The following is a 27,207-nucleotide window of genomic DNA, read 5'->3' as shown; positions in this document are numbered from 1 at the left end:
TATGAGAATGTTAGATATAATAGTATATATTTTTATACTCTATATACTATTTCCCTTCTATCTTTGATAGTGCCCCCCCCTTTTTTTACTACTTATTAGCCTTTCCTGATTAGTGAAGAACTCATTATAATAACATTAAACTTTCATGACCTCTAGATAATATTTAAGTTATATTTTCTGTGGACTTACCTGCACTGAAAGAAAAAAGACTTCGAAATCACCTAACACATATAACCAGTTGGTTTCAGGGACTATTTTTTGGATATAGTATAAAACTCAGTTTTGATGTTAATGAAGAAAACCCTTAGTTGAACTGATATTGACTATACCTTGGCAATTTTATAGTTTAATTAGAATCAAGTCTTTTACCTATTCCCAGCTTTTAATCTATTTCAGTCTGCCTTCAATTCTCTCAATATGGAATTCTCTTCTTTTCCAGGTTAGTGGCCCTCTATTATTTATTGAGCATCTACTATGTTCTCAGCATTATGTAATGTGCTGAAGATGCAAATATGAAAGTATGAGACTAAATGTATAAATAAGTTTTAGTTCTTCCAAGTTGCACATGTAATATCTCAGTTCATTCATGTTATGCACCAGATAGATAAGGTAAGGTGTGCCTTTGGTAGGAAGGGGTCAAACCATATTTTGATTTAAAACAAATGGATTCTTTATAGTTTTATAGTAGGATTTAGGGAACCTGATGAATTGTGAGTGGGGAAAGACTGCCTGTAGACGTCTAAAAGAGATAAGTGAATCATCTTTTTCACACTGTGTTTTTCTTTTAAAAATTGGTTAGTGAATAAAAACAATCAAGTAACTTCCCTGAAATTTGAATATGGGCATTTTTCAGTATTTCTAATACAAAGATCAATTTTATGATAATGATCTTTAGGCATAAGAGAAACATTGATTTTGTAGAAATTAATCAAGTAGAATGTAGTATTTATGTACGTTTACTAAATTGTTCTATCATTAACCAAATGTACATTTGTGTGTGGGTGTGTCCATGTATATGTATTGCCAATAAGAAAACACAAAAGCCCAACACAACTGTTTTACATGTTATATATTTTTTGTTTTTTCCAGTATAACTTTTATCAAGTTGTTAAACTAACAGCAATAGTAGAATCTATTGACTATAAAGAATGAGAAGCAAATTCTAAAGATTATCAAGTCTACTGGAGACATTAATCATATCGTCTGTTTTTTTCATTCTAAAGTTATAGAAATCTTAAAATATACTTTTTCTGTTTTTGATGTTTTTCAGTATTCATCCACAATGCGATACCTTTCATAGGGTTTGGCTTTTTGGATAATGCAATTATGATTGTTGCAGTAAGTTCTTTCTCTCACCACTTCTATTTTGAGTTAATAAAGAAATTATTGTGATCTATATTTTCCTAATAATTTGCATATTGTAGTTATTAATTTTAATTAACATCATAATGATCAACACTATTTTATGTTTCATATTAATTAGACTAGCTCAATTTTAAGGCATGTCATGTTAATCAAGACTTTTCGAAAGCATTTAGATAAAACATTTAGGGTTTATATTATTCTAATCTAGTTTCAACACTTTGAAAGAAAAAAATCATGTAAGTTTTTTTTGATGTTCTTTAATTGTGTTGGTATTTGTCATCACCTATGTAGGTTATTTGATTTGTTCATTGTTTAATTTTTCCACTGAAAAATGTTTCAACAGGTGATTTGATATCCAGTCTGAGCTTTAGCCATTTAACTCACAAGTGTCTGAAGTTTCACTTCAGAGCAGTGAATATATTGCCCTTCTGCTTTTGTTGTATTGTAGAATTAAAAAAAAAAAAAATTCCCCTTCATACGGTCATTTTAATGTAAGGATGCTCCTTAAAAGTGTTTCCTAATTTCAGGGATGATTGATTTGCCTTTCTTCTTTTTAGTAAGGCCTCTTGATAATGGATACCAATATTTGGTCCATATTCCTTAGAAGTAGATCCATGATTAAAATTCAAGGCTTCAAAAACTGTCCATTGTTCTATTCACTTTTCTCTTATTTTGTCCAAATGGAATAGGTTGATCATTGTTTAGCTAAGTGGGTAATAACAACTTTCAGTACATAGTTTTAGAATACTTAATGTGAATTCATTCTCTCAGATATTAGCAGTAAATGGATTGAAGGTCTACTATCTATTTTCTGTGAGGAGATAAAAGTAGCAGTTATTTCTGGATACCAGTTTAGGAGTTCTTAGGTGGTGGTTTTACTTGAACTCATTTGAGAAAATCAAAGTGCTTCTTTGACTTAGAGCTCAAAGAGTTCATTGTAAACTTCATTGACTCTAACCTCAAAAACTTCTGTTATCTATGATTTATATATAAGTATACTATATTGTAGGAGACTACTGAAAAAAAAAGATGAAATGATCATAGGCTGTTGACTATGAGGAAACTACATGAGAGGTGCAGGGTTTCTTTTTGGTGTTTTTAAGTTTACCTGTACTACAAGTGAATGTAAATACAAGATTTGGTTTCAAAGTAGATATTTTTAAAAGTAATTCATATGATACAGATTATAAAAGTTGTTTAAAGAATACCTAATGTTGATTCATTATAGAATGGTTTTGTTTGGTATGTATTCTAGCCCTTATGTCCAGATTGATGTACATCAGCCACCCACAAAGTTCATCCATTCACCTGGTTGAGGAAACTCACAGGGCTCACACAGCAGGCTGGTATCCTGCAGCATAAACTGTCACAGAAGATGCTCTGGCATGTGCACCACTTGAAGTGATAAGCACTATGGGAGGATTCTTTCAGTAGAGAAACCTGGCAAGATCAGATTTCTGAAGTTTGACACACATTCAGTAAGGGCCCTAAAATAGAATTCCAGAATGCTAGTTTTTTTTGACGGTTTATGGCATCTTCCTAATGTACATAAAACAATAAAATTGGTCTATTTTTGTAGCCATGAATGTGAGAGATTTATTCAACTAGTTAGAACCACACTGCTTTTCTGAAATGACTAAAATTTGAGTTGGCTAGATTAAAGAGTAAATATAAATCAATCTAATTGTAATGAAGACTTCATTATATTGAATTTGTAAGGTATAGTTAAGACTTCATGTGCTTGTGAATAAATTGTGCGCTAAGATTCATATGCTCATTAATTGGAAAGTGTCTCTGTGGCAAATACTTCTTTTAATTTGGCATGGTTTTATTTAGCATTTCAGGTTCTTATTCATAGCTAGTACCCATACTACTATCTTAATAGCCGTTATATTTTTCACCTCAATAGGGCAGACCTTAAATACTCAAATGCTGAAACAGTATCCTTTGTTACAGGGAATTGTGTGATGTATTTTGCAGGAAGAGGGGTGGAGGAGTCTTTTGAAGAAAAATCAGAATAGGGGAACTTAGTTTCTTAAGTCCAGAATAAGACCTTCACATATGGTCATCATTTTTAAAAAAGCTTTAATAAAGTAGTAGATATCTGTGTTTAAAAACAACTTCCAAACCACATTCAAAAGTCAAATTATATTAAGGTTGATTATTATTTTGTGTTACTCAGGCCTGTGCCTCATTATTAATGTAACTTGATAGTGGACTAATTTTTGTAGGTAGGCCTAAGATGTTTCATTCCAAATTTGTAATAACTTGTTACTCTCTTTACATTTAAACCCAGCTTAAGGGATATATCACTGGTTTTTACTGAAATAAATATTTCAAGTTACTGACTCAAACATTTGCTAAGAGTGATAGGTGTGGCACATATGCTCTGTAGACCTGTTCAGAGACTGACAGTTTCTATTGAGGCATGGTAGTAAACTGCTAAGACTAAAACAGATAATATAACTGTAGTCTGTGAAAAGGAAAATAAGTGATCGTTACCGGTGTAAGAATGTTTTTTACCTTTTTTATTTTTTAAAATACTGATTTTTCTCTTTACATTGTAGAACAGCCATGACTGTTTTAAGATAGAGGCTCCTTGATTCTTTTGTCTTCTTATGCCATGTTTTATCTGTTGTCTAGCACGACATTTGACTTTTTCCTCCTTCCTATTACATGTCCTTTCCTGGCTGCTACTCTTGTAGTCCTAAAAGCAAATTTTTGTATAATTTTTTGCCATAAATTAGACCTTTATTATTGGCTGCTGTTAATACTAATCCTTGTTTTTCATAGTTCATTATGTTTTTATATTATTGGATAGCTTTCTTTTTAAGTACTGAGGATTGAATCTAGGGGTGTTTTACCACTGAGCTCCATCCCCAGCCCTTTAATTAGCAGGGTCTTGCTAATTACTGAGTCTGTCCTTGAGTTTGTGATGCTTTGGCCTCAGCCACTTGAGTTGCTGAGATTACAGGACTGTATCACCTTGCCTTATTTTTTTTTTTTTATTTTAAACTTATATTTTAATGTTTTTTGAATGACTTTTCTTTTACTTAAGGTAGAATGTTTTAGAATCTAGAGTAGATTAACTGTATTAAGGTGATGAGCCAGGTGTAACTTTAAGATAACTAGTATTAGATTTATTTATAATTTTTACCTTGCCTATTAATACAAAATTTGAATAACTATGACACAAAGAAGTGGAGAGTCAATTGCTTTCCTCAAACCATCTTTGAATTTACATGAGTCTTTTCATGTTCTTGGAAGGACCTATAAGTGTTTTAAATTCAACCAAATAATTTAAGTATGTAAGTACTTTTAAATGCATGTATTACAAAGATTCATTGCTGTTCAAGGTGCTGTATACATTTATTATATGCTGTAGCTGGGAGATGCCTCTCTTCTAGTGTTGCTGCAGTTCTTTTACATTCACAAATGTAAATCTTCTTCTTCAAGAAATCTGTTTCTTTTGGTGCTTTTAGAAAGCATGTACTTTTAAGTGCCTAGGAGACTCTGGTCCGTGTTTTAAGGATTTTTATCTCAGTTTCTTTTCAGTTTTATAAATAGTGGATAAGTAATGCAATATTTCTATATAATAGGACTTTTTTTTTTTTTTTTTTAAAAAAACATCATTGAGATTTAAAAAAAATCAAAGAAATTTTCAAATGTCGGTATTTAATAGGGCTCTTGAAAATTGAGTCCACCTGTGGCAGGCTTGCTTGTGGATTTATTGGATCAGCACAATAAATCCTAGAGTTTCCTCTTTGCTCTGTGTAATAGGCCATTAGAATAGTTTAATCTTTATTTTAGTTCTGCTTTAAAGTGAAAGTAAAAATATGAGCTCTTTTTTTTTTTTTCTTCCTGGAGGAAAGATGATAGAAATGTAGAAAATCTTAAACTGTCAATAAATATATTTGGTGGAAATGCATTAGGGTCTCATTTTTATTGTTAAATCTATTATAGCAAATGCTGTTACTACCTATGAATAAATCATGTACCTTCACTACTTAATGGTTAAAGAACTAAATATTATAAGGATAATTTAACAAACTCTAGTTTCTCTAGAAATGAATTTAGTCTTTTTAATCTTTCAATAGAGTAAATAGCAATAGTAGAGATTTATCATTTAGAATTTTTTTTTTTTTTTGGGTGCTGGGGATCGAACTCAGGGCCTTGTGCTTACAAGGCAAACACTCTACCGACTGAGCTATCTCCCCAACCCCTCATTTAGAATTTAATTATGAGAGCTTGTCTTTGTGTTCAAGGAGCTTTAAAACATCTTTCTCTGTGATAGAAAAATAGAAATTCTAGATTCTTAAAATGATTAATTATATTTCTATATGGGCTACTATTTTCTATTTTTAAAAGGGCCTAATTTTAATAAATAAAATGTTATTTCTGCACTAATGCATATATTTAATAAGTAAAATACCTCATAATGTATGCATATTTCTCCATATTTTATTTTGCTGCACTAACATGTTGATTTAACTGTTAAGCCTATTTTATTAATGGTTTACTATTCTTTTATAGTCACTTTGCTTTAATTTAATTTTTTCCTAACCATTTTTCAGGGAACCCATATCGAGTTATCTATTGGAATTATTTTGGGAATTTCAACGATGGCAGGTATATAATAATAGTAAATGTTACTATTCCATTGTCTATGTATTTATAAAACATTTCAGTAGGTTAGGTTTAGAAGATGATAACTTATTTGAAATGAATTTACTCATTGAAATGTCTGCTTATCTCCTTAGTCCTAATCTTCCTCTTCTTAGTTTTGTATATGTAGCACTTTTTTTCCCAAGAAATTTTAAATACTTCATGTTAATTAATGGGTAACAATTGTTCTGTCATATTGTCTATGTTAAAACAAATTTTTCTGGTAATTCAGTTACCCTTAAATCTATTTGCCCTTTGTTTCTATTAAATTATTTTCTAGTTGGTTAGAAAATCAAACAGAATGCAAGATTGAACCCTTCTCTCCCCCTAATATCACTTTGTTCATGATTGTAAAATTTTGGAAATGGTTCTGTGTTGTTTATTGTGTGGAAAGCATGAGGTCAGTGAGTTCCTGACAGTAATGTTTCTTTTCCTTGACTCCCTTGAATTCAGAGCTGTATGTATGGCTTTACTCTTTAACTTCCAAGTATCTAAATATGAAACAAATATTTTATGAAAGATAAAAGTACAAAATATTATGTGTTTTGGCACTGAAACCAAAGCATAAACTGGCTGCTATAACAAAAAAGAAACTTATTACTATGTGGAGATAGAATATTATAATTTCAGAATCATGCTCTGTTTTGAACTCTTGAGATTAAAAGCTTTACAGTGAGTTGCTTTATACATAGTTTTTATAGTTAATGTGATTACTCTTCTAGACCAGTGCTCTGTGGATACATGAATACATGGTGATGTATTATCATGATTTTTCTGACTTTTATTTAACAATTCACATGTCTATTTTTCAAATTTTTAGCTGCTGCTTTGGGAAATCTTGTGTCAGATTTAGCTGGACTTGGGTAGGTCCATTTATTTATTCATTTGTGTACTTATATTCTTTCTTTTCTCCATTTTCCTTTAATTGAGAAACATCTAAAAAAAGTTGTCTTTGTGTTCTAGAACTAAATTTAAATTGAATATTCTTATGTCAAGAGCATTAAATGTTTGTATGCATGAGATACAGGTGCCTGGGTTATACTTTAGTCATGCAGAATTAGTGTTTCTGGGGATGGGGCCCTGGCATTCTGATATATGTAAAAATTTATGCAAAAATTATTGTAATGTGAGCAAAATGGAATTTTTCATTTGCTGAAAAGATATATTTTGTAGACATTTCTAAAAGGCAAGACAGGGCCATTATTCCACTCCAACCCTGAACCATACATTCCAGAGATAAAAGATCTAGCCCAAATTTAAGGGTACTGACTGGGCATGTTTGCTAGAAAGTAGAACTTGAAAAGGAAATAATGGCCAAAGTATGTATGTATGTGTGTGTATATACAAAGTATGCATGTATTCATGACTCAAGGCACCAATATTTGATGCATACCAAATGTTTAATACTGTTGCCATCCCAGTGGCTCAGGAGGCTGAGGCGGGAGGATCATGAGTTCAAAACCAACCTGAGCAATTTAGTGAGGCCCTAAACAATTTAGTGAGACCCTGTCTCAAAAAATAAAAAACAGGCTGGGAATATGACTTTTTGTAAAGCACCTCCGGGTTCTATCCCTGGCACCGAAAAAACCAAAAACATAAAAAACTATTGTCATAGAAGTATTCAATTAGAAAATTTAGTTCTGGAATACCAAGTATTTTATACCAAATACATACTTTGTGCATTTATGTACAATATATACATACTTTGCTAAGCATGTGCTTTTCTATTGATCCATGCCCTCAGCCCTCAAAGTGGGGCCATTTTGTTCTGTTTCACGCGGCAGGAATGATGAAACAAACTGAAGATGGCTACTTAGAAAAGGGTAGCTTTCTCTCTTTAAAGTGCCAGATGATCTGGGCTTCTTCCTAAATTTGGGGAATGCTAAAGAATTGGCGTTAATTATTATGATTAACATCTTGCTCTGTTTTTGACTTTCTGCCTTCCTTTGTTGGCTAATTTGAGTGTCCTTTTTATGTTTTGAGATTTGGATTTGGGCATAGTAGTAGTCTACTAACTCTATAATCTTGGCAAAGGTAGTTTTATAAATGATCTAATCTTCTGTATTAATTAAGGCTTTTGCAGAACAGTTTGGGGCCAAAGCTACTGTTAAAAATGAAATTTCTTTACTTTAGGATCATGATCAGAATTTCTATTCCTGAAATTTGTGATATAAATTTATCATGATATCACCTCTTGAGCATGCCATTTCCAGGTTTCCAAGTTTAAGGTTCATAATGATAATGTTTTTGCTACTATATAGCTTTCTGATATATTTAGTGGACCCAAATGATCTAGTAGATTTTAAAGCCATTTGATTTTAGATTGTATGATAAAAGTTTTTTTTTTTTTTAAATTAGGGATGAATATTTTACTACGATTCTTTATATTTAAGAATTATTTCTCCTGTCCTATTTTTTCTGTCACTAAATAATAAATCTACATTTTATGGGTTCTTAGATGCACAGTTTTTAAAAACTTTAACATATCTGAATGATATAAGGATCCATTTCATGATTGATGGTGTGCATAGCTTAACTGACAAACTTTTTTCTTGAAGTTCAAAAACTTATATCTTTAAAATTATATCTTTTAAGTGATAGCAACTTAGAATTGATAAAATACTTAAGGTTAGCCTGAATATTCTAGCTTGCCTGTCTTAGTATAGCAATATGATGAATTTAAAAAAGGTTTTTCTTTCTGATAATAACTATTAATTTATATCATGTTAAAGTACTTTGCTTTGATTTTGGAATAAATGCAGAAATTGTAATTATTTGTAAAAAAATTTTATATACCTTGAATAATCTTTTTAAGATAATGATAGAGAAAAATTGCTCAGAGTCAATTTACCTATAAAACAGGTTAATATGAAACTATTTCTAAACTGAATATATACAATAAAAATAAATGTTTGCAAGAAATGTTTTTGCCTTCTCTCTAGTGCCAACGACAGGTGTGAAATTATCTTGTTTCTCTTTGCAGTAGTTGTTTTATTATCTGAGGACACTTGTGTGTCGTTTCAGAAACCCATTTTCTGTTCTCTTGTTTTTTTTTAAAGACTTGCGGGCTATGTTGAAGCTTTGGCTTCCAGGTTAGGCCTGTCAATTCCTGATCTCACACCAAAGCAAGTTGACATGTGGCAAACACGTGTTAGTACACATTTGGTAAGTAATTTATATGATTTATGGCAATGAATTTGGATAGACAGAACATGACTCTAATTTCAGTATCTTGAGAACTTCGAGACTAAAATCAATTTGAATAAAATCAGTTAACAAAAAATTATACAGGCCTTGTAAGTCTTCATAAAAATATTTATTGACTCATTTTTTATAAAGAGGTTTGATTTTTTAAAAAACATTTATACAATTCAGTTAATACTGTGGTGTGTCTGTTATGTGCCCGAGATTGGAGGACATTAAATGATTAATTAACTATAGTTACCCTGAGACACTTGTTTAGGTAGACAGACATGTAGCAAAATTATCATATACAATAATAGAATTATTCAAAGATATGGCAATAGCATAAGGAGAAGTACCATTTTTTTGGGAGGGTAATTTGTTTGGTAGGGAGATTTCTTGGTAATTATTTAATTTAAGCTGATTTTTGAGTTATCAATGAGGCATTTATAGATAAACAGTAGGGTTCTGAGTATACTGACTAGCAAGTAAAGGGTATGATAAAGAAAAAGAGAATATTCAGAGAAATTCAGAAAATTAGGTATTTTGTGATTATATTATGTAGTAGTTGTGGGTAGAGTTGTAGTCAAAAATAGCATTGGAGAAATAAGCACGGATCAGACAGGAAAGGCACTGTATATGCCCAGCTAAGGAGCTTGAACCTCATTCAGAGGTGATGGTCAACCAGCAAAGACTTAAATAGGAAGGAAGGTGGATGCTGCCAGTTAAGTCAAGAAAAGGAGGAAGAACAAGATGGGAAGAGAGATGATGAATTCTGTTTTAGAATCATTGAGTGTGACATTCTAGCAGGATATTCAGATGGTGACACTTATTAGAATTAGGGTTAAAGGTCAAAAGTTAGAGAGGCATGAATTAGAGATGATGGAAGTCATCATTCACTCATTCAACAAATATTTAATGTTTAACTCCTATGTGCCTGGTACAGATGTGGGAGTTTTGAATATATCAGTTAATAAAAGAAGAGTGTTTTCTTCTTTCTGGTAGGTCTTGTGTTCCAGCAAAAGGGGAGACAGACAATAAAAAGACCTGATAAAATTTTTTTTTTAGTATATTAGAAGTTCATAAACATTATGAGAATTAAAAGCCAAGTAGGATAAAAGAAACTGGGAGTGCTACAGTAGAGTCAGTTTAGGGTATTAAATAGGAAGGTCATGGAGATCTCACTGAAAATTTAGGTGAGAGTTAAAACCATGAGAAATGGTAAGATTTTATAAGTCAGTGGTTGTCAAAGTATGGTGCCAGGACCAGTAGTATCAACTTTATGTGGAAACTTGTTAAAATTGCAAACTCCCAGACTTTATCTTATACCTGTCTATTCATGCATAAAATATCACCATGAATTTGGCAGCTTATACCAACTCGTATTTACTATCTCTCGTTTTCTTGGGACAGGAGATCAGGAACGGTTGGGTTCCCTAGAAGGCTGCAGTCAGTGTGCAACCAGGACCTGGTTGTTGCCTGGAGGCTCAGCTGGTGATGAATCCACTTCCAGGCTCACACAGTTCTTTGGCATAATTTCCTTGTGTCTGTAAAGGTCTCAACTTCTGGCTATCTTTTGGTCAGAGGACATCCTCGTCTCCTAGAGGTCTTCTTCACTACCTAGAGTCCTTTGGCCCTCTCCGTAGACCCTCTCACCACATGGCAGCTTGCTTCTTTAGAACTAGCAAGTGGGAGAGAAAAGAGTCTACTGGCAGGATGGAGTCTTATAACCGAATACAATATAATCATAGGAGTAACACCCTTCTCCTTTTCTGTTGGGTACAAGCAAGTTAGAACATCCTGCCCATGCTCTGTGGGAGGAGATTATGCGTGCAAAGTCTTGAACACCTGGAGAATTGGATCCTGGGGTCCACGTTAAAGTGCATCTACTACAGATTTACAGAGTTAGGAAGGGTAGAGTCCCAATATTTGTGTTCTTACAAGCCCTCAAGATGACTGTGCTTTCAACTGAAATGTAGAATAAATGTATAGAAACAAAATGAGGACCTATTTGCCTGTTAGGATTTTTACTTTATAAAGGACAGTAAGTCTTTTAAGAACATAGAATGTTAGTTTTGGACTCTTCTTTTTATATGTGTCCCTATCCTGCATTTTGTAGATAAATTAAAGTAAGACTTGGTGGTAGATACCAGCCCAGAGTCATTAGGGGAAAAGGATATTCTAACATTCTAGCAATTTGGTTTAGAATTTTAGCATTACAGTTGGGTTCAGAAGTTGTTTTCTTGGATTCTCCTCTTCCCACATAATTGATCATCTATTTTCTTCCTGTATTATAAGCAGGTTCATTTCCTTTATGGCAAAAGTACTTCATTTACTAAATTGATCTTTATATATTTATTGTGTGCCTAAGATTAAGTCCCCACCAGCATATGGAAACAGTGATTCTATTCCTTAGTTCTCGACTCTGCTTGTTTTAGTTTAGGATCAAATCTTATATGTAATACAACATTTTGATCATGTACAGCCTGAAGTATTTTAAGTTCATGACAAACTAACTCTGAAATTTACCCATAATAGAGTATACACAAATGCATATGCAGGTTCCAATTGACATAGGTTGGATTTTAAAACCTCCTTTGTAATTTGGTTGAAGCCTGGAAGATATTTTCTGACAGAACAATATTACAGATGAGCTCAAGTTCTAAAATTAACCTCAGTGTAGGGCCAAGAGTATTATAGGTCCTAATAATAATGTATAAATAAGTGCTTTTACAATGGAAAAAAAAATATTCAGGTCCTGGTTCAGGGAGTCAGAGAGGATGATAACCATATCTTCCCTTCCTACACTATCGACTTTGTATCCCATTGAGATAATTGGGTCAGGACTCACTGACTGGCATTCCTAAAGTGAGCAGGAGGAAAGTCTTTGTTGCCATGGGCAAAGACATTCTAACAAAATGGGTGGGAAATGGAAATGGAGCATGTTAGCAATGATCATTTCATGTATATAGCAAGTCAGGAGTCTGAAAACAGAATATAGAATAGGGACTATAAAGGTATATAAATGAATATAAATGCTGAAGTCAAATAAGAATCTAGGATTAAACTTTTTTTTTTTGCTAATACTTTGAAGGAGTGATAACTTTAAAATTTTTGGAATAATGAAAATGACAGATTTGACTATTTATATTATAAAGCATGGGCATACAACTACTACTACCACACCACCAACAACAGAAAACCCGAAATAGCAAGGGTTGAAAAAATTTTATGCAAACTGTTGTTGAAATAATGTCCACTATTAAACTTTATTAGAAAAAGTATAGGCTCTGATAGAAGACATTTTATTCAGGACTGTAGATTACGGAACTGTCATAACATCTATAGTGTTTAACAGGACCTATTTTGTCTTCCTTTGTATACCTAATGGAAGTTCCTGGAAGAGAGAGAGACTGCCTTGATCCCGGCCCTATCTCCATGGTATACCCAGCGTAGAGTCTGACACATAGTAGAGTCTCAGTGCTTGATGGAGAAATCAAACTTAATTGAAAACTGTTTAAACCTGATAGTCATCATAGAAATGCAAATTTTAAAAATAATTTATAGAAGTAAACAATTTTCATAATGTGAGAGTGCAGAAAAATTAATGTATATATAAACATACCCATATAATGAAATTGGTATATAAACTAAATGTATGTATGGTTTTGTCAAGGGTAGAGAGCATGACAGTAGCCTTGAAGATGCACAAATGTTAATATCTGATTTTTAAATAAATCATTGGGGAAGAACTATACACAGAAATATTTATTGCTATATCACTTGCAATGGTAAAAAAGTAACAGTTTTTAATTTTTTATGGCAAGGAAAACCTTAAGGAGATTATAGACCATCCATTAAGTGGAATTTGGATGTCTGCATATTAAATGTATGCCGCAGTTTGTAAAAGAGTGTATTTATAACATGGGTTGCTGTAGAGTGTGAAGTGAGGCAGAAAACAAAAGCAGTGTTTACATAATTATTCTATCTACATGTAGTTATGCATACATGGGAATGAATATTGAAAAGTATATAGGAGGTTCCCCAAATCCAAATATATTGAGAGTAGTTCTTGAGAGTTTTTGTCCTACCTTCCTCTTTTCTGACTTTAAGATATATGTATAATTTTTAAAAAGTGTTGTCTGTGTGAATATTTCTTTGATGATATTTTTATGGCAATTAAGATGTTTTTCCTGGTTATTTTGAACTTTATTCTTAAAATTTTTATTGATTGATTGATTGATTGATTGATTGATTGATTGCGCTGTGCTGGGGATTGAATCCAGGGCCTGGTGTGTGACAGGCCAGCACTCTACCAGAGCCACATTCCCAGCTCTGCTTCCAACTTTAAATTGACCTGTTTGGGAGTATTTTTGTAGCTTTTTAAAAAAAATATTTAAATTACTATGATCAACTGAAATGCAGCCACAGTTAAATATTTTAGTACATGGTAGTTGTCTATTGTAATAGATAATTAAGCAAGGATACCTCTTTCGGGGATATAGTAAAAATGTTCTCTTCTCTTTCCTTAGGGCAAAGCTGTTGGGGTGACTATTGGCTGCATTCTAGGAATGTTTCCTTTGATATTCTTTGGAGGAGGTGAAGAAGACGAAAAACTGGAAAAGCAAAATTCATCCTCTTAGAGTAACCATAAAAAGATGTAAACTAATGTACCTCAGTTATTAAATATGCTGTCACACATTTAGGAATTAAGACAGTAACAGTGTATAGATATGGGATCAAATAATTCAGCATGTGTTATGGAAAACACTAACTTATTGTGGCTTGGTCTTCCTAGGACATCTTTTTAAAAAAAACTCTTTAGTATCATTTTGTGTAAACTGTTGAGATGCTTTTTTCATCAATGGCTTTCAACAATTTTATCTTTTCCTTTTTCTTTATATATCAAAATATTATTTAAGTCTCAGTTGTTGATGTACTGTACTGACTTGGGGTTTGCTTATTTGTTACTTAACATGTATACATGCATGAAAGCTTTTTTTTTTTTTTTTCTGTTGTTCCTTGATAGTTACAATTCCACCTGAGGATTTTTTCCAAATTATTTAAGATGTTTAGTATCAGTTAAAAATTTTTTTTACTCTTTTTGGCAACATCAATTTTATACTCTTTCACAGTAAACATTTACAATATATAATTTCAGTCATATTCTTAACTCTGACATCTATTCATAATAAATACCGATTTTAAGTATATATTACTCATTTTAATTTTCTGACCATACTGTCTTAAGAGCCAGGGGTTAAACAGAGCAATTACATAGTCTCCCCTCTTTAAAAATCACATATGCTAACAAGTGTACTTATTTATGGTTTTTTTTTTACCTTTAATTTACCAATTTTGAATAATTACATGATGTGTTTCTGACTCCTTAGGAGAAGAAAATTATTATTTCACAGTCTTTTAAAATAGGGATTGTAGAATCAGAGACAACTAAGGAATTTGACATGACACTTTGAAATTAAGAAGCTAAAAAAATTTTTTTAGAGAAGTAGAAAATAGAAAGGTTTGTGGTATAAGTGTGAGATTGATGTTGGAAGGTTAATGAGATACAAATGATATTGCTTAAGAAGGATTTCCACTCCCCACAAATATTATCTTCTCATCTGAATACCCCATCCTTACAATCCTAACCTTGTATTTTGTGTAGTGAATTTTATTTCTGGATAATTTCTTTTGAAGTGAAAACTTAATATTTTATATTTTGTTTTTTATTGTGTAGTCTAGTCAAAGTTACATGAGGAACTCCCATTTTTAGTGGTTTTTTTTTTCTTTTGTGGTGTTTAAAGCATATGCTTGCTTACTTCCAGTCTTATATATCTGACCTAAGTAAACCTATGTCTGAATCCCAAATTTTAATTTTTGAACCCTTTAAGGTTTTTGGTATATAGCTTGTTACACGTGCAAAATTTATACTTATTTGTAACAGAATAATTAAGTACATCATGGAAGAGAGAAAAATTAAAATTTACTATTTTGGTTTTAAAATTATGTTGCTAAATGGATGCAAAAAACAAACTTGTAGGATGTCAATATTTAGGAATCTTGTTTTGAAGTTTCATTTGCACATAATTACTTTGAACTCTCATTTTTAGGGAGATTTTTTTTTCACCAGAAAATTTGTCATAAATTCTCTTCTGTGTACTTTACAATGTTTTAGTGCTGCTCTCCATTAATCATAGATTTTAAGGGAAAAGGGAAAATATATAATATAAAAATAATATGTAAAATTCTTATGCTCAAACAGTTTGATCAAATTAGTGTTATACAACCCGATATCTTGAACAGAATTATCTTAGGCTGTAATATCATATCTCACATGGACACAAAAAAGAATTTTTTAAAAAAATTTTAGATTGCTAGGATTAGAGTGTTTATTTAATTTTTTTTGGTAAATGTATAAATGCTCTTGTCTCTAAATTATATATTGATTGCAGTCTTTTTTTTAAGTATTTTATAATGGTACTTAGCTTTTCTTTTTATTAATTAAATCCCATATTCAGAAAATTGGCCTATAAGTTTAGAAAGGACTTTTGATTATTGATTTCCTTTTTTTGCTCTTGAAAATAATCCAACCCTGTTATTAATTTAATCATTAATGGAATCTGTCAATTTAGTTATAAATTTAAAATTATTTAAGTGATCAAAACATGGAATATAACCTTCACATCAGAAGATGTTTTAATTTATAGTCACAATAAAAGTTTGAATCATTCAGGTGAATGATTTTCAAAAAATGAAACCCTTTTGCCCTTAATTGAAGGTATACATATTTTTCAAGGTCTTGTTCTACTTTAAAGCAGTGCTTTCCACAAAGTGATTTCTGAGAAATGGTTCCCTTTAAGGTAATACTCCATGTGATCCTTGTTTTCTTACTTGCCATAAAGAATCCTATTTCTGATTTGAAACTGGAACTCTTTGTTTCTTGTGTTAGCTATTTCTCTATTAGAACACTAGAGCTGTGGTTAATGCAACATGAGCTGCTTGAGTACTGTCTGCTTGAGATTTGTATTGTCCCTGTATTATGATTTATTGGCTTGTTGATGCATGTAAACTGGGTGCATTTTGTTGCACTGTATGTTAAATGGTGACCAATGTTTTTACAAAGGAATTGAACAAAAAATATCTTTTAAGAAATTTGGAATGTGGTTTGATTTTAAAATTCAATTTTCTTTCTAATCCTAGAGGGCCTTGGTTATTCTGTCACTAAAGGGAATTGGATTAATAAATGCAGATTTGTTACAAGGTGGGAGTAACATCACTGAGACAGTAAATGCAACTGTTGACCACCTCTGAAATTCAACTTGACATAGAATCTTACAGAGTAGAAGAGAAGAGTGATCCCATAAAAAAGCTGCAAAGAGGTTGGCCAAATCACAGTGTTTGGGTGTTTACTACAGAGATATCCAAGCCATTTATTTAATAATGCCTGGTTTATTTTATTCTTTTTCTCTAGAAGGTAAAAATTGAAGACAATGAAAGTTTATACTTTACACCAAAAGATTGTATAAACTATTTGGAAGTAAACCTGATTAATTTTAAACTTTTTTTTCCTTCAGTGCTGAGGATTATACTGAGGGCCTCCCTCATGTAGGCAAGCACTCTTATACCTGAGCTACACCTCCAGCACCTCATTTTAAAATTATATTTTCTTCCCATTCGAAAACAGCATATCAAAGGTAATACATTCTTAGTGGCTTGTCATCTTCTTTGTGGGCATTATTATTGTGCTGTAATGAATTACCTTGGAAATCTAGTTTTTATGCTTTTCATCTCCCCCACTTTTTTTTTTTGTTCTTGCTTTTGGCAACTGTTTTATTTCTCCAGTCTGCTGCTTTTTCAGTTGCATGAACCTAGTAGATAGCCTTATCATAAATTAGTTGGGAAATAGTAGAAAATAGACTATGGAGCCCCTGTGGATGGTGGTAATGATATTAGCAACAGTATTAGCTCCCTTTTATTAAACACTCATTTGTTGCTCTGTACCGAAGTATTTTACACGTTACCACATTTAATCACTATAATAATAATGATATTGTTGATGCTGTTACTATCCCTATATTATAGTGAGTAAATTGAGGCATGGAGAGGTTATTTTGCTCATGATGTCACTATTCTAAGTAGATTGGAATTCAGCCTGTGTAGTGTAAAGTCTGTGTTCTTAACTACTTTGCTAAAGGAACATCAGTTGCAAGGACTTTATCACATACATTCTCTGTTTAAGTTTCTTATTGCCTCCACATTCGAGGATCATTTTCTCATCTATGACCTAGGGAAATTGTATTTATAATCTCAAGATTCATTTAGCCAGTTCTCGTGATTTTGATTGCATACTGTATGTTAGGAATGGTCCAAGGCACTGATATCCCTACCTTCATGAAATTGATTTTGTGGAGGGGCAAGAGGACAAAGGAAAGCAAATATACACTTAAATATTTTATTTATGTCAGATAATGATGAGTTCTGTGGTGATGAAAGAAACAAGGAGGGCAGAGGGTGGCCGTGGTCAGGGAAGACCTGAAAGAAGTAAGAACATAAATGGTACAGATACCTGTGAAGAGAAGGAATTGTGCGAAGTTCTGTAAGATGGTGTTGAGAAAATCTCAGACATGTGAATATATTTCACTTTGGAATGCTTTGTTAAATGTTTTCTTGTTTGTTTCATATTGCTGATGTCTGAATTAAGTCTAAAGATGAATAACTTTTATGTTAACATTAATACTCATTGGATATTTACTAATAGCAGAAGGAAATGGTCCAGAAGCATGAAGAAGTGATGTTGAAATCCAAAAAGTCTATGGATAATTCATCAGCAAAATCCAGAGGGTTCGTTGTGTGAAACCCAACAGACCATTTGTTTTTACCAAAGCAATAAATGCTTTTGGTGTATGAGTTCTAACTCACACTGAAATAAGTTTTTTCTTCTCTGGTTTTTAGAAATGGAGTAGTAATTAAAGCAGAGACATGTACCATTTCAGTTTTGAAGTGTCAGGATTTTGGTTTCCTTGATTTTCTAGTCTGGCTCACAATTATGTGAAACACATGGTGTTTTGAATTGATATTCAAATGAAATTTTATAACATCAAACTATGAATGCCATTGATATGTTTACCTCAGTTTGTAAATAAAAGAGTTTGATCAAACCTTTTTCTGAGCATGAAGATTAAAAAGCTAGAGTAGGCATGTAAGAGATTACATTGTATAAGTAAATGAAATAGAGGGTGATGACTGAAGAGTTAAAAGAAACTCCTTTTTGGGAGAAGATGAAGAAAATCCTCAAAAATAGTAGGATCAAATAGTTTTATATGAGAATTGCACAATTCAGTCAAGACTTGGTTTTTGCTAATAATTTGAAAGCTATACATTTACATAGTACTTTTCCATTTATAAAGCACTTACGTAGATGTTAGCCATAAATGGGGTTTAAAAGAGGTAGTTAAGCCAACCCAACAAACCAGAGATACTGTAATTAGAATGAAGGCTTTTTCCTTCTCACGTGCCAGCTCCCAGCACCACTGTTCTTTGCAGTGTCTCTGTCTTCTGTATCTCTTTCGTATATGTGCCTTTCTTCTCTTCCCTTATTTCCTCTGCTTTTCAACATTAGACTTATGGGAACAGTTATCAGTGCATTTTTTTGTCCCATGCTATTATCTTAAAAGCGTGAATCAAGTAATTTTTCTTTTCCACCCCTAGTTAGGAGAACAAATCTAAATTAATTTAGTTCATTTTTCTATTGTTAACAGCTTAAATCGTTCTTTCTTTCATATTGACTCAGGTAAAGAGTTCTCATTTCATAAGAGGACAGAGACCTGACTGTGCTTTAATGTCAGTTCTGTGGTTTGGATATGAGCTGTTCCACCAAGAACTCCTGTTAATGCAGGAATATTCAGAGGCGAAATTGATTATGAGAGTTGTAACCTGACCAGTCCATCCTAATGTGAATGGACTTACTGGGTGGTAAGTGTAGGCAGGTGGCATGTGGCTGGAGGAGGCGGGTCACTGTGGGGGTGCCCTGGAAGCAGGTCTCTTCCCTGTGTTCTCTTTCTCCTCTTTCTGCTTCCCTGCTGCCATGAGGTGAGCAGGGCTCCTCTGCAGGCCCTTCTGCGCAGTGTTCTGTCACACCGCGGGCTAGAACAGTGGAGTCAACCGATCTCTGACTCAGCCTCTGAAGGCAGGAGCCTAAATAAGTTTTTTCTCCTCTAAGTTGTTCTTGTCAGATGTTTTGGTCACAGTGACAAGAAGCTAAGTGACACATCTGTCTTGCTCTCTTCTCTGTTTAATGCTCTGTACAGTGCCTGGCACACAGTAGATGGCTCAATGGGTATCTGTTTGATGAGTGATCATTGCTACCCAAATCACTGATTTCTCTCCAGGCACTTGAATTCTGGCTTGACTCTCAGCCAGTTCTTTGTCAGTACTAAAGAACTGCTTCCGGGTAATGCTCTGTTCCACTTCTGAACTTTATCACATTTTACTTCAGGCAGATTGGTTAATCTGCTACTAGTTCTCTAGGCCATTATTTTACACAGATAATCAAATGCTTAATGGGAAATACAGTATATACATAACTTTTAAAACCAATTGTCAGGAAAACAAATATTCCTTGGTTTGGAATGTTTTATTTTTAGTAAACTTGTTTTGGGAACTAATGGTCTCCACCTTACTTTCTGTTTAATCTGAACGTTTTCTCTGAAGATTAATATCAAATGTATTTGTCTGCGATTTTTAGAAATTTCCTGCTCCCTCTCTCTCATCATGTGGTCTTGTCTACCCACTCTGGGCTTCATGCTTTCACTGCTCTCCTCATGTTCTCTACGAGACCAACAATTATGTCTCAGATCCAGGGTCATAAACCAAAGATTTCTAATTTTTTTGCCCTAAAGACCCCTTATCTTTTTTAAAAAAAATAAGGCCCCAAGGAGCTTTTGTGTCTGAGTGGTATATAAATACTAGAAATGAAAGCTGATAAATGACAAAAATTCATTTATTAATTTATATTAATAAGTATTTTATGAAAATTATTTTTCATAGAAAAATTCAGTGAGAATAGCATTATTTTATGTTTTTTGCAAATGTCTTTAATGTTTGCCTTAATAGAAGACAGCTAGATTCCCATATCTGTTTCTGAATTTGATCTGTTTGATATGTTGTTTTCTGTGAAGTAAATGAAAATTCTGCCATGTACAGATATGTGGTTGTAAATGGGAGGAATATTTTAATTGCTTTTTAGTATGACTGAATTTCTGTAGCTTCTAAAAGATTAGTTGCCATGGAGAATCAGAGACCCTATCCATGAAATTTTGCCCTGAGTTGCATTAACATCCATTATTGTTTTGTACTTTGTAACTTTTTCCTTGTGAATTTTTGTAACATTTTGAAACCACCAATTCACTGGGTATGCAGATCTTCCAAAAGTTAATACACTTCAGAATATATAAATTCTGAAATCATGTTTAATATGACTGGCAATCTCAATTTTATAAAAAGCCTTTTAAATATTGAGACATTGTCAAGAGCAGATGGCAGGTACACATTTTCCAAAATTCTGATTTTCACTTGAAAGCTTAAATTTTATCATTGGTAGCAAATACCTTTAGTTTTCCTTACAATGACATTCACTTTATTCGTGTTTGAGAAAATGTCTGTCAGATACCCACGTCTGAATACCCTGGCTTGCCTCACAGTTCAGAGCAGCCTCATGAGTTCAGTTCCTCAAGATAGCAGCCTTACCTTTTATCCTCAGAAGTACTTTGTGCACAAGTCTCATTTCTTCATACAGAATGTTCAAGAGTCAAGATTTAAAATAAGTAAATCCTTCTGCCTTATGAAGAACATTGACTAAAACGTTTCCCCTCCAACTGCAAGGAAGACAATGACCTTGTTGAGCTGCCTGTGAAGAACACAGTGACTACTGGTGCCTTGATGGACTCTAGGGTGCTTTTTTCCATCATTGTCTTTTCCGTTCTTTGTTTCTTGCCATGGGCTCTTACTGTGCTGCCCAGGATGGCCTTCACCTCCTGGCTCAAGGAACCCTTCTGCCCTAGCCTTTCGAGTAGCTGGGAGCACAGGCAGACACCACCAGATCTTGATCACCATCACTGCTTTGTGCCATAAGTTAGCATGTCCCTAGTGGACAGGGTAATACCACCTTAGTACATTATGACAATGTGATGACTTCACTAATTCCCTTAAAAAAAAAAAAAAAGTCTGCAGACCATACCTCTGCACTTTGAGAACCTTTGTGCTGAACTTCCCTAATTAGTTTAGGTTTAAACAAGATAGAAATGTGTTTCTCATGGAAAATGATAGCATTTATCCAGAGCTGGAATAAAGGTTGTACTCCAGAAAGTGGTCAGAGGTCTAGATTCCTATCTTGCTTCATCATGTACAGTTTTCCTTCTCAAAATCACATCATAATTCAAAATGGCTACTTTGACCCAAGACATCACACCCACATTCTACCCAGAAGGAAGAAACCACAAAGAAAGGTAAAAGGAACTTGGAAGCAACTTTTAAATTGCCACATGATATATCTGTGAGACTTCTGTTACATGGACACATTGAGCTAAAAAAGTCAATAAATACCTCCATTATGTATGGCTAAGTATATAGCCAAAAACTGAAAAAGACATCTTGGGTGATAATTAGCTGTCTATCACAGTTCACCCTATCAAGTGTTCATTCCTTACCTTTCCCCCACTGATAACAAAAGATACCCATCCACTCAAGTTTCTATGCAGTGACTGCATTTGCCTCTAGAAATGCATCATTCTCTCTATTCAGTCCTAAAGTGACTGCTTGGTGTCAACCTATAAATGAAAACTTATCTCCTCCTACCCAGTATGCAGTAATGATTTCCATTCAGACAGGAAAAAAATGAGTAATCCAGTTGTTACTTGTACCTACCAATGGTCAGATCCATCACCACCATCCCCTGGCAGAAAAACCAGGTAAAATATTGAACTCATTTGCTTGAATGAAGTAGAAATTCACCTAGGCAAGACACCAAAGAGGAGTGAACAGTTTAGGGTTGAGCTGACTTCTATGGTTGCATTTAGCTGGAGGGAAAAATCAATTCTCATTGCAGCTTGTATATTTTGTAAAGCTTCCTTAAGGGACAGAAACCTAAAGAGTTTTTGGTAAAGATAAGAGGGAGCCTCAAGCCTATGTTATTTCTTCTCAAAAATTTTGTAAAACTGTGGGAGGTGTTTAGGATGGAAAACAAAATAGACCATTAAGCATCATAAAACATTCAAGACTTAGCAGGAGGGGTCTGGAGACCGCTTAGGTCATCTTTAATAAGGAACTCAGGGCCAGAGGCAAATCAAAGGTAAAATGAGCCTTCTTCTAAGACTTGCACCTCTGCCTTTTTTTGCCTGGTTGGATTTAATTAAATTTATTAACCTAACAGGAGGAAGGTGTCACCAGAACCCTGTAATATTTATTCATATAACATCTGGAAATTAATTGAAGATTCTGAGACATGCCAACAAACATGATCACATGATTAACATTTAAGAGAAAAAAAGTGACAAGAAACAGACCCACACATGATCAGTCATTGAGTTAGCTGACAAGAACTCTAAAATAACTATGAATAATGTGTTTAAGGTAGTTAGGGATAAAACAAAGACTTTGGTTAGAAAATCTATAAAAGATAAATGGACAGTCTAGAACTGAATATGGTATCTGGAATTGAGAACCCATTAGATGGATGTAATAGTGGTTTTGCATGGCAAAAGATAGGATTAATGAACTTTCAGGTCATCAGAAAAAACATAACTGCAGCATGAGAAGAAAATAATGTAAGAGGCAAGAGCTTTGGAGGTAGATGAACACAGAAGACTTAACAGTGATTAATTGAAATCTCAGAGAATGGGGCATGAGTAATTTGACTAACTCCAGAAAACAAGAAGGACAAAGAAAAATAGAATCAACAGTAGGCACATCTTATAAACTAATGGAAAGGTCAATACAGAACATCTCAAAGATACCCAGAGGGAAAAAGATGTGTTTTTCAAAGCAACAGTAGGACTTCTCTCATAGAAACAATGAGAACCAAAATTACAAGAATACCTTTTTAAGTACTTAAAGAAAATAACTGCCAATCTGGGAGTATGACCCAACAAAAATATCCTTCAAAAAGGTGAAATGAAACTGTTTTCAAACAAAACCAGGGTAATTTGTCACTAGCAAACTTACAAATACTGAACAAAAGAAAACTAATGGTTTTATTCCAGTTATCAGATAAAGTGGTTTGCTTTCTCATTTGCTTAACACTCTTTGGATGAAAAAAATCCTTAATTTTAAGTAAGTCCAATTTTTTCTTATGATTGGTATTGTTTGTGTCTGGATGTATGGTGTCAACTTTAAAACAAATCAAGTGTCTGTATCCTCTCAAAGATGACCATGTTCTAATCCCTAGAATTTGTGAACAATCTACATGAAATTAAGGTGCGACTTGATGGATTATCCTTGACTATCAAAGCAAGAGACAAAGGCAGAACAATTAGTTACAGAGGTGTCCCAGAAAAAGAGGCAGGATCGATCTCAGCATGAGAGGGAGTCTAATTGCTATTAATGCTTTGAATATGGAGGGAGAAGGCCATGATCCCAGGAATGTGGGCAACTTCCAGAGAACAAGGAAAGCACTTGGCTAACAGCAAGGAAACAGGAACCTTAGTCCTGCAACTGCCAAGACAAGAGTTCCACTAACACCTGAATAAGCAAAGATGTGTCTCCCCTTGAACCTCCTGTTGATTCCTTGGTTTTGGCCTTATCAGGCTCAAAGCTGAAAAACCAGCCAAGTCCCCCAGAGTTCCGTCCTACAGGCCTGGGAGTTGACACATCTGTGTTGTTGAAGTCTGATAAATTTGTAATAATTTGTTATGGCAATATAAAACTGATAACAGTATGGGGATCTTTTTTCTGGATTATCCTTTTCCATTGGTCATTTGGCTAATTTGTATCAATTAATTAATGTAACCATTTGAAGTTTTAATTAACATACTTTGAGATCTGGTAGTATAAATATCATTTTGTTTAAGATTACAGGGCTGGAGTTGTGGCTCAGTGGTAGAGCACTTGCCTAGCATGTGTGAGGCCCTGGGTTCGATCCTCAGCACCACATATAAATAAATAAAATAAAGGTCCATCTACAACTAGAAAAATATTTTTAAAAAACTTTAAAAAATGATTGCTTGTTTTCTTGGTCCTTTGTATTTCTATGTAAAATTTAAAATCAGCCTACTGCCTCCAAATTAAAAAGCAAAAGCCCCATACTGGTATTTCTTATATTGCATTTTATCTCCAAATCAGTCAGGGGAGGCTTGATATTGTTTACGATCTTGAGTCTTCTACTCCATTAGCACAATTTATCTCTCCACATATTTAGATTATTTTCAACTTTAGTAATGATTAAGAATTTTTAGTGTAGGAAACTAGATTTTTAAGTTTATTTCTAGATATATGTTTTTATTTTATTTTTTTTCTGGTAAAACACCATTTTGGATTTCTTTAATCTTTGAGTATAGTAACAAAGGAAAACATATAAAATATTTATATTTAGTTGACATATATCTAGTTGATATTGCCAATTGAAGAATTAATCAAGGGAGCAGAAAATAAGTCATTGGCAGGGATTATTACTTCTTTAAAATATTGGGAAGTTTCTGAATTAGTGAATATAATTATACATAATATAGGGTTCATTGTGACATTCACATATGCACATAATATAATTTGTTCCATTCATTCCCTGGTACTTCCCCTAACCTTCCTCTCCCTCATGATCCCTTCCTCTATTCTACTGGTCTTCCTCCTATCTATTTACTTTTTAAATTGGTGAATTATAATTATACATAAAGGTGGGATTCATTTGGGATAGATTCATACCTGCACATAGCATAATTGGGTCAATTTCATTCTGCAGTTGCTGCTCTTTCCTGCCTTTCCTTCCTCCCCCTTGGTCCTCTCCCTTTTCTCCATTGTTCTCCCCTATATTTTCATGAGATCCCCCTTTTTGTTCCTTTTTTTTTTCTTTGCTCTACCTTCCACATGTGAGAGAAAACATTTGATCCTTGATTTTACAAGTCTGGCTTATTTCACTTAGCATGATGCTTTCCATTCCCAAACATTTATCATATGTCCCAAATGACATAATTTCATTTTTCTTTGTGACTGAGTAGAACTTCATTGTGTATATATGCTACACTTTCTTTATCCATTCATCTGTTGGCAAATAACAACATAATTTAGTTCCATAATTTGGATATCGTGAATTGTGCTATTATAAATAATGGAATGCATGTATCACTGTAGTATGGTGATTTCAGTTCTTTTGGATAAATATCAAGGAGTGGTATAGCTGGGTTATATGGTGGTCCCTTCCTAGTGTTCTGAAGAGTTTTCACACTGATTTCCATGGTGTTGTACTAATTTGCAGTTCCACCAAAAACACATCATTGCCAACATTTATTATTATTTATATTCTTAATTGCCATTCTAACTGGGGTGAATTGAAATCTCAGTGTAGTTTTGATTTGCATTTCCCTGATTGTTAAGGATGTCAAATGTTTCTTCATGTATTTGTTGGCCATTTGTATTTATTCTTTTGAAAATGTCTGTTTAGTTCATTTGCCCATTTACTGATTGGGTTGTTTATTTTTCGATGTTATGTTTTCTTGAGTTCTTTATGTAGTCTGGATATCAATCCTCTGTAAGAAGTGTAGCTGGCAAGGATTTTCTGTAGGCTCTTTTTTTCTTGCTCTAAATGGTTTCCTTTGCTGTGCAGAGGACTTTTAATTTGATGCCACCCCACTTATTGATTCTTGGTTTTATTTCTTGAGCTTTAGTAGTCTTACTGAGGAAGCCAATGTCTGCACCTGTATGTTGGAATATTGACCCTATGTTTTCTTCTATCAGTTGCAAAGTTTCTGGTCTAATTCCTAGGTCTTTGATCCACTTTTGAGTAGACTTTTGTGCAGTTTGAAAGGTAGGGCGTCTAGTTTCAATCTTCATATGGCTATACAATGAAAATTATAGAACACTGAAGAAAGAAATTGAACTCAGAAGATGGAAAGAACTCTCTTGTTCTTGGAGAGGGAGAATTAATATTGTTATAATGGCTATACTACCAAAACCAATCTACAGATTCAATGCAATCCCCATCAAAATACCAATAATACTCTTCACAGAACTAAAAAAGGCAGTCCTATTATTCATGTGGAGGAATAAAAGATCCAGAATGGCCAAAGAAGTTCTGAGCAATGAGAATGAGGCTGGAGGCATCACAACACCTGACTTCAAATTATACTACAGAGTTGTAGTAACAAAAACACACAATTTTTTATATTTACCTTGTATGCAATGACCTTCCTAAATTTACTTATTATACCTGATAGGTTATCTGTGCATTCTGTCTTCCATATGCACAATCATGTGACCTCCTAATTATTGTAGTTTTATTTAATCTTTTCCAGTACTTAACCCTTTTATTTACTTTTCTTGATTTAGTGCTTTGCATAGGATCATCAATATAATGTTGGTAGGTAATGAACAATGTATTTGGGGGCAGGGAATTTCAAAGTAGAAATTTTTATTATTTCACTGTTATCTATAGTGTTCGTTGTAAATCTTTCTTATAGATGACTTTTATGAGATCAAGGAATTCTGCTTTGGTAAGGGTTTATTTTTAATCATAAATGGGTTTTGAATTTTATACAATGCTTTTTCTTTTAATATTTTTTTAATTGTCATTGGACCTTTATTTTATTTACATGTGGTGCTGAGAGTCAAACTCTGCTTCACACGTGCTAGGCAAGTTCTCTTCCACTGAGCCACAACCCCAGCCCACAATGCTTTTTCTTTATAGAGATAGATGACATTTCTCTTTTTAATTTTTAATGTGGTGAATTGTACGAATTTATTTTTATGTATAAAAATATATTTGCACCTTGGTGTGAAAACTTGTTCTTT

At 33.3% G+C, this 27,207-nt stretch overlaps 1 protein-coding gene across 4 annotated transcripts in view; it reads left to right on the top strand.

Annotated features, from left to right (window-relative positions):
• TMEM65 (transmembrane protein 65) overlaps positions 1–16,368 on the top strand; it is a 46,051-nt gene extending 29,683 nt beyond the window's left edge. For 2 of the 4 annotated variants that reach the window (XM_079137629.1, XM_079137631.1), the window contains 6 exons: positions 380–439; positions 1,271–1,338; positions 5,940–5,994; positions 6,851–6,893; positions 9,090–9,195; positions 13,746–16,368. In XM_079137629.1, the coding sequence (XP_078993755.1) occupies positions 380–439; positions 1,271–1,338; positions 5,940–5,994; positions 6,851–6,893; positions 9,090–9,195; positions 13,746–13,856 (443 nt within the window). In that variant the 3' untranslated portion in view covers positions 13,857–16,368. The remainder of the gene's footprint in view (positions 1–379; positions 440–1,270; positions 1,339–5,939; positions 5,995–6,850; positions 6,894–9,089; positions 9,196–13,745) is intronic. The other 2 variants (XM_079137630.1, XM_079137632.1) reach the window with 1 other exon arrangement.
• The last annotated feature ends 10,839 nt before the right edge of the window (positions 16,369–27,207 follow it).

Source organism: Sciurus vulgaris (genome assembly GCF_902686455.1).
Source record: "Sciurus vulgaris genome assembly, chromosome: 1".
In the NCBI taxonomy this organism is placed as follows: Eukaryota; Metazoa; Chordata; class Mammalia; order Rodentia; family Sciuridae; genus Sciurus; species Sciurus vulgaris.
Note: the sequence above shows the minus strand (reverse complement) of the source record. Positions and strands in the feature narration are given on the sequence as shown.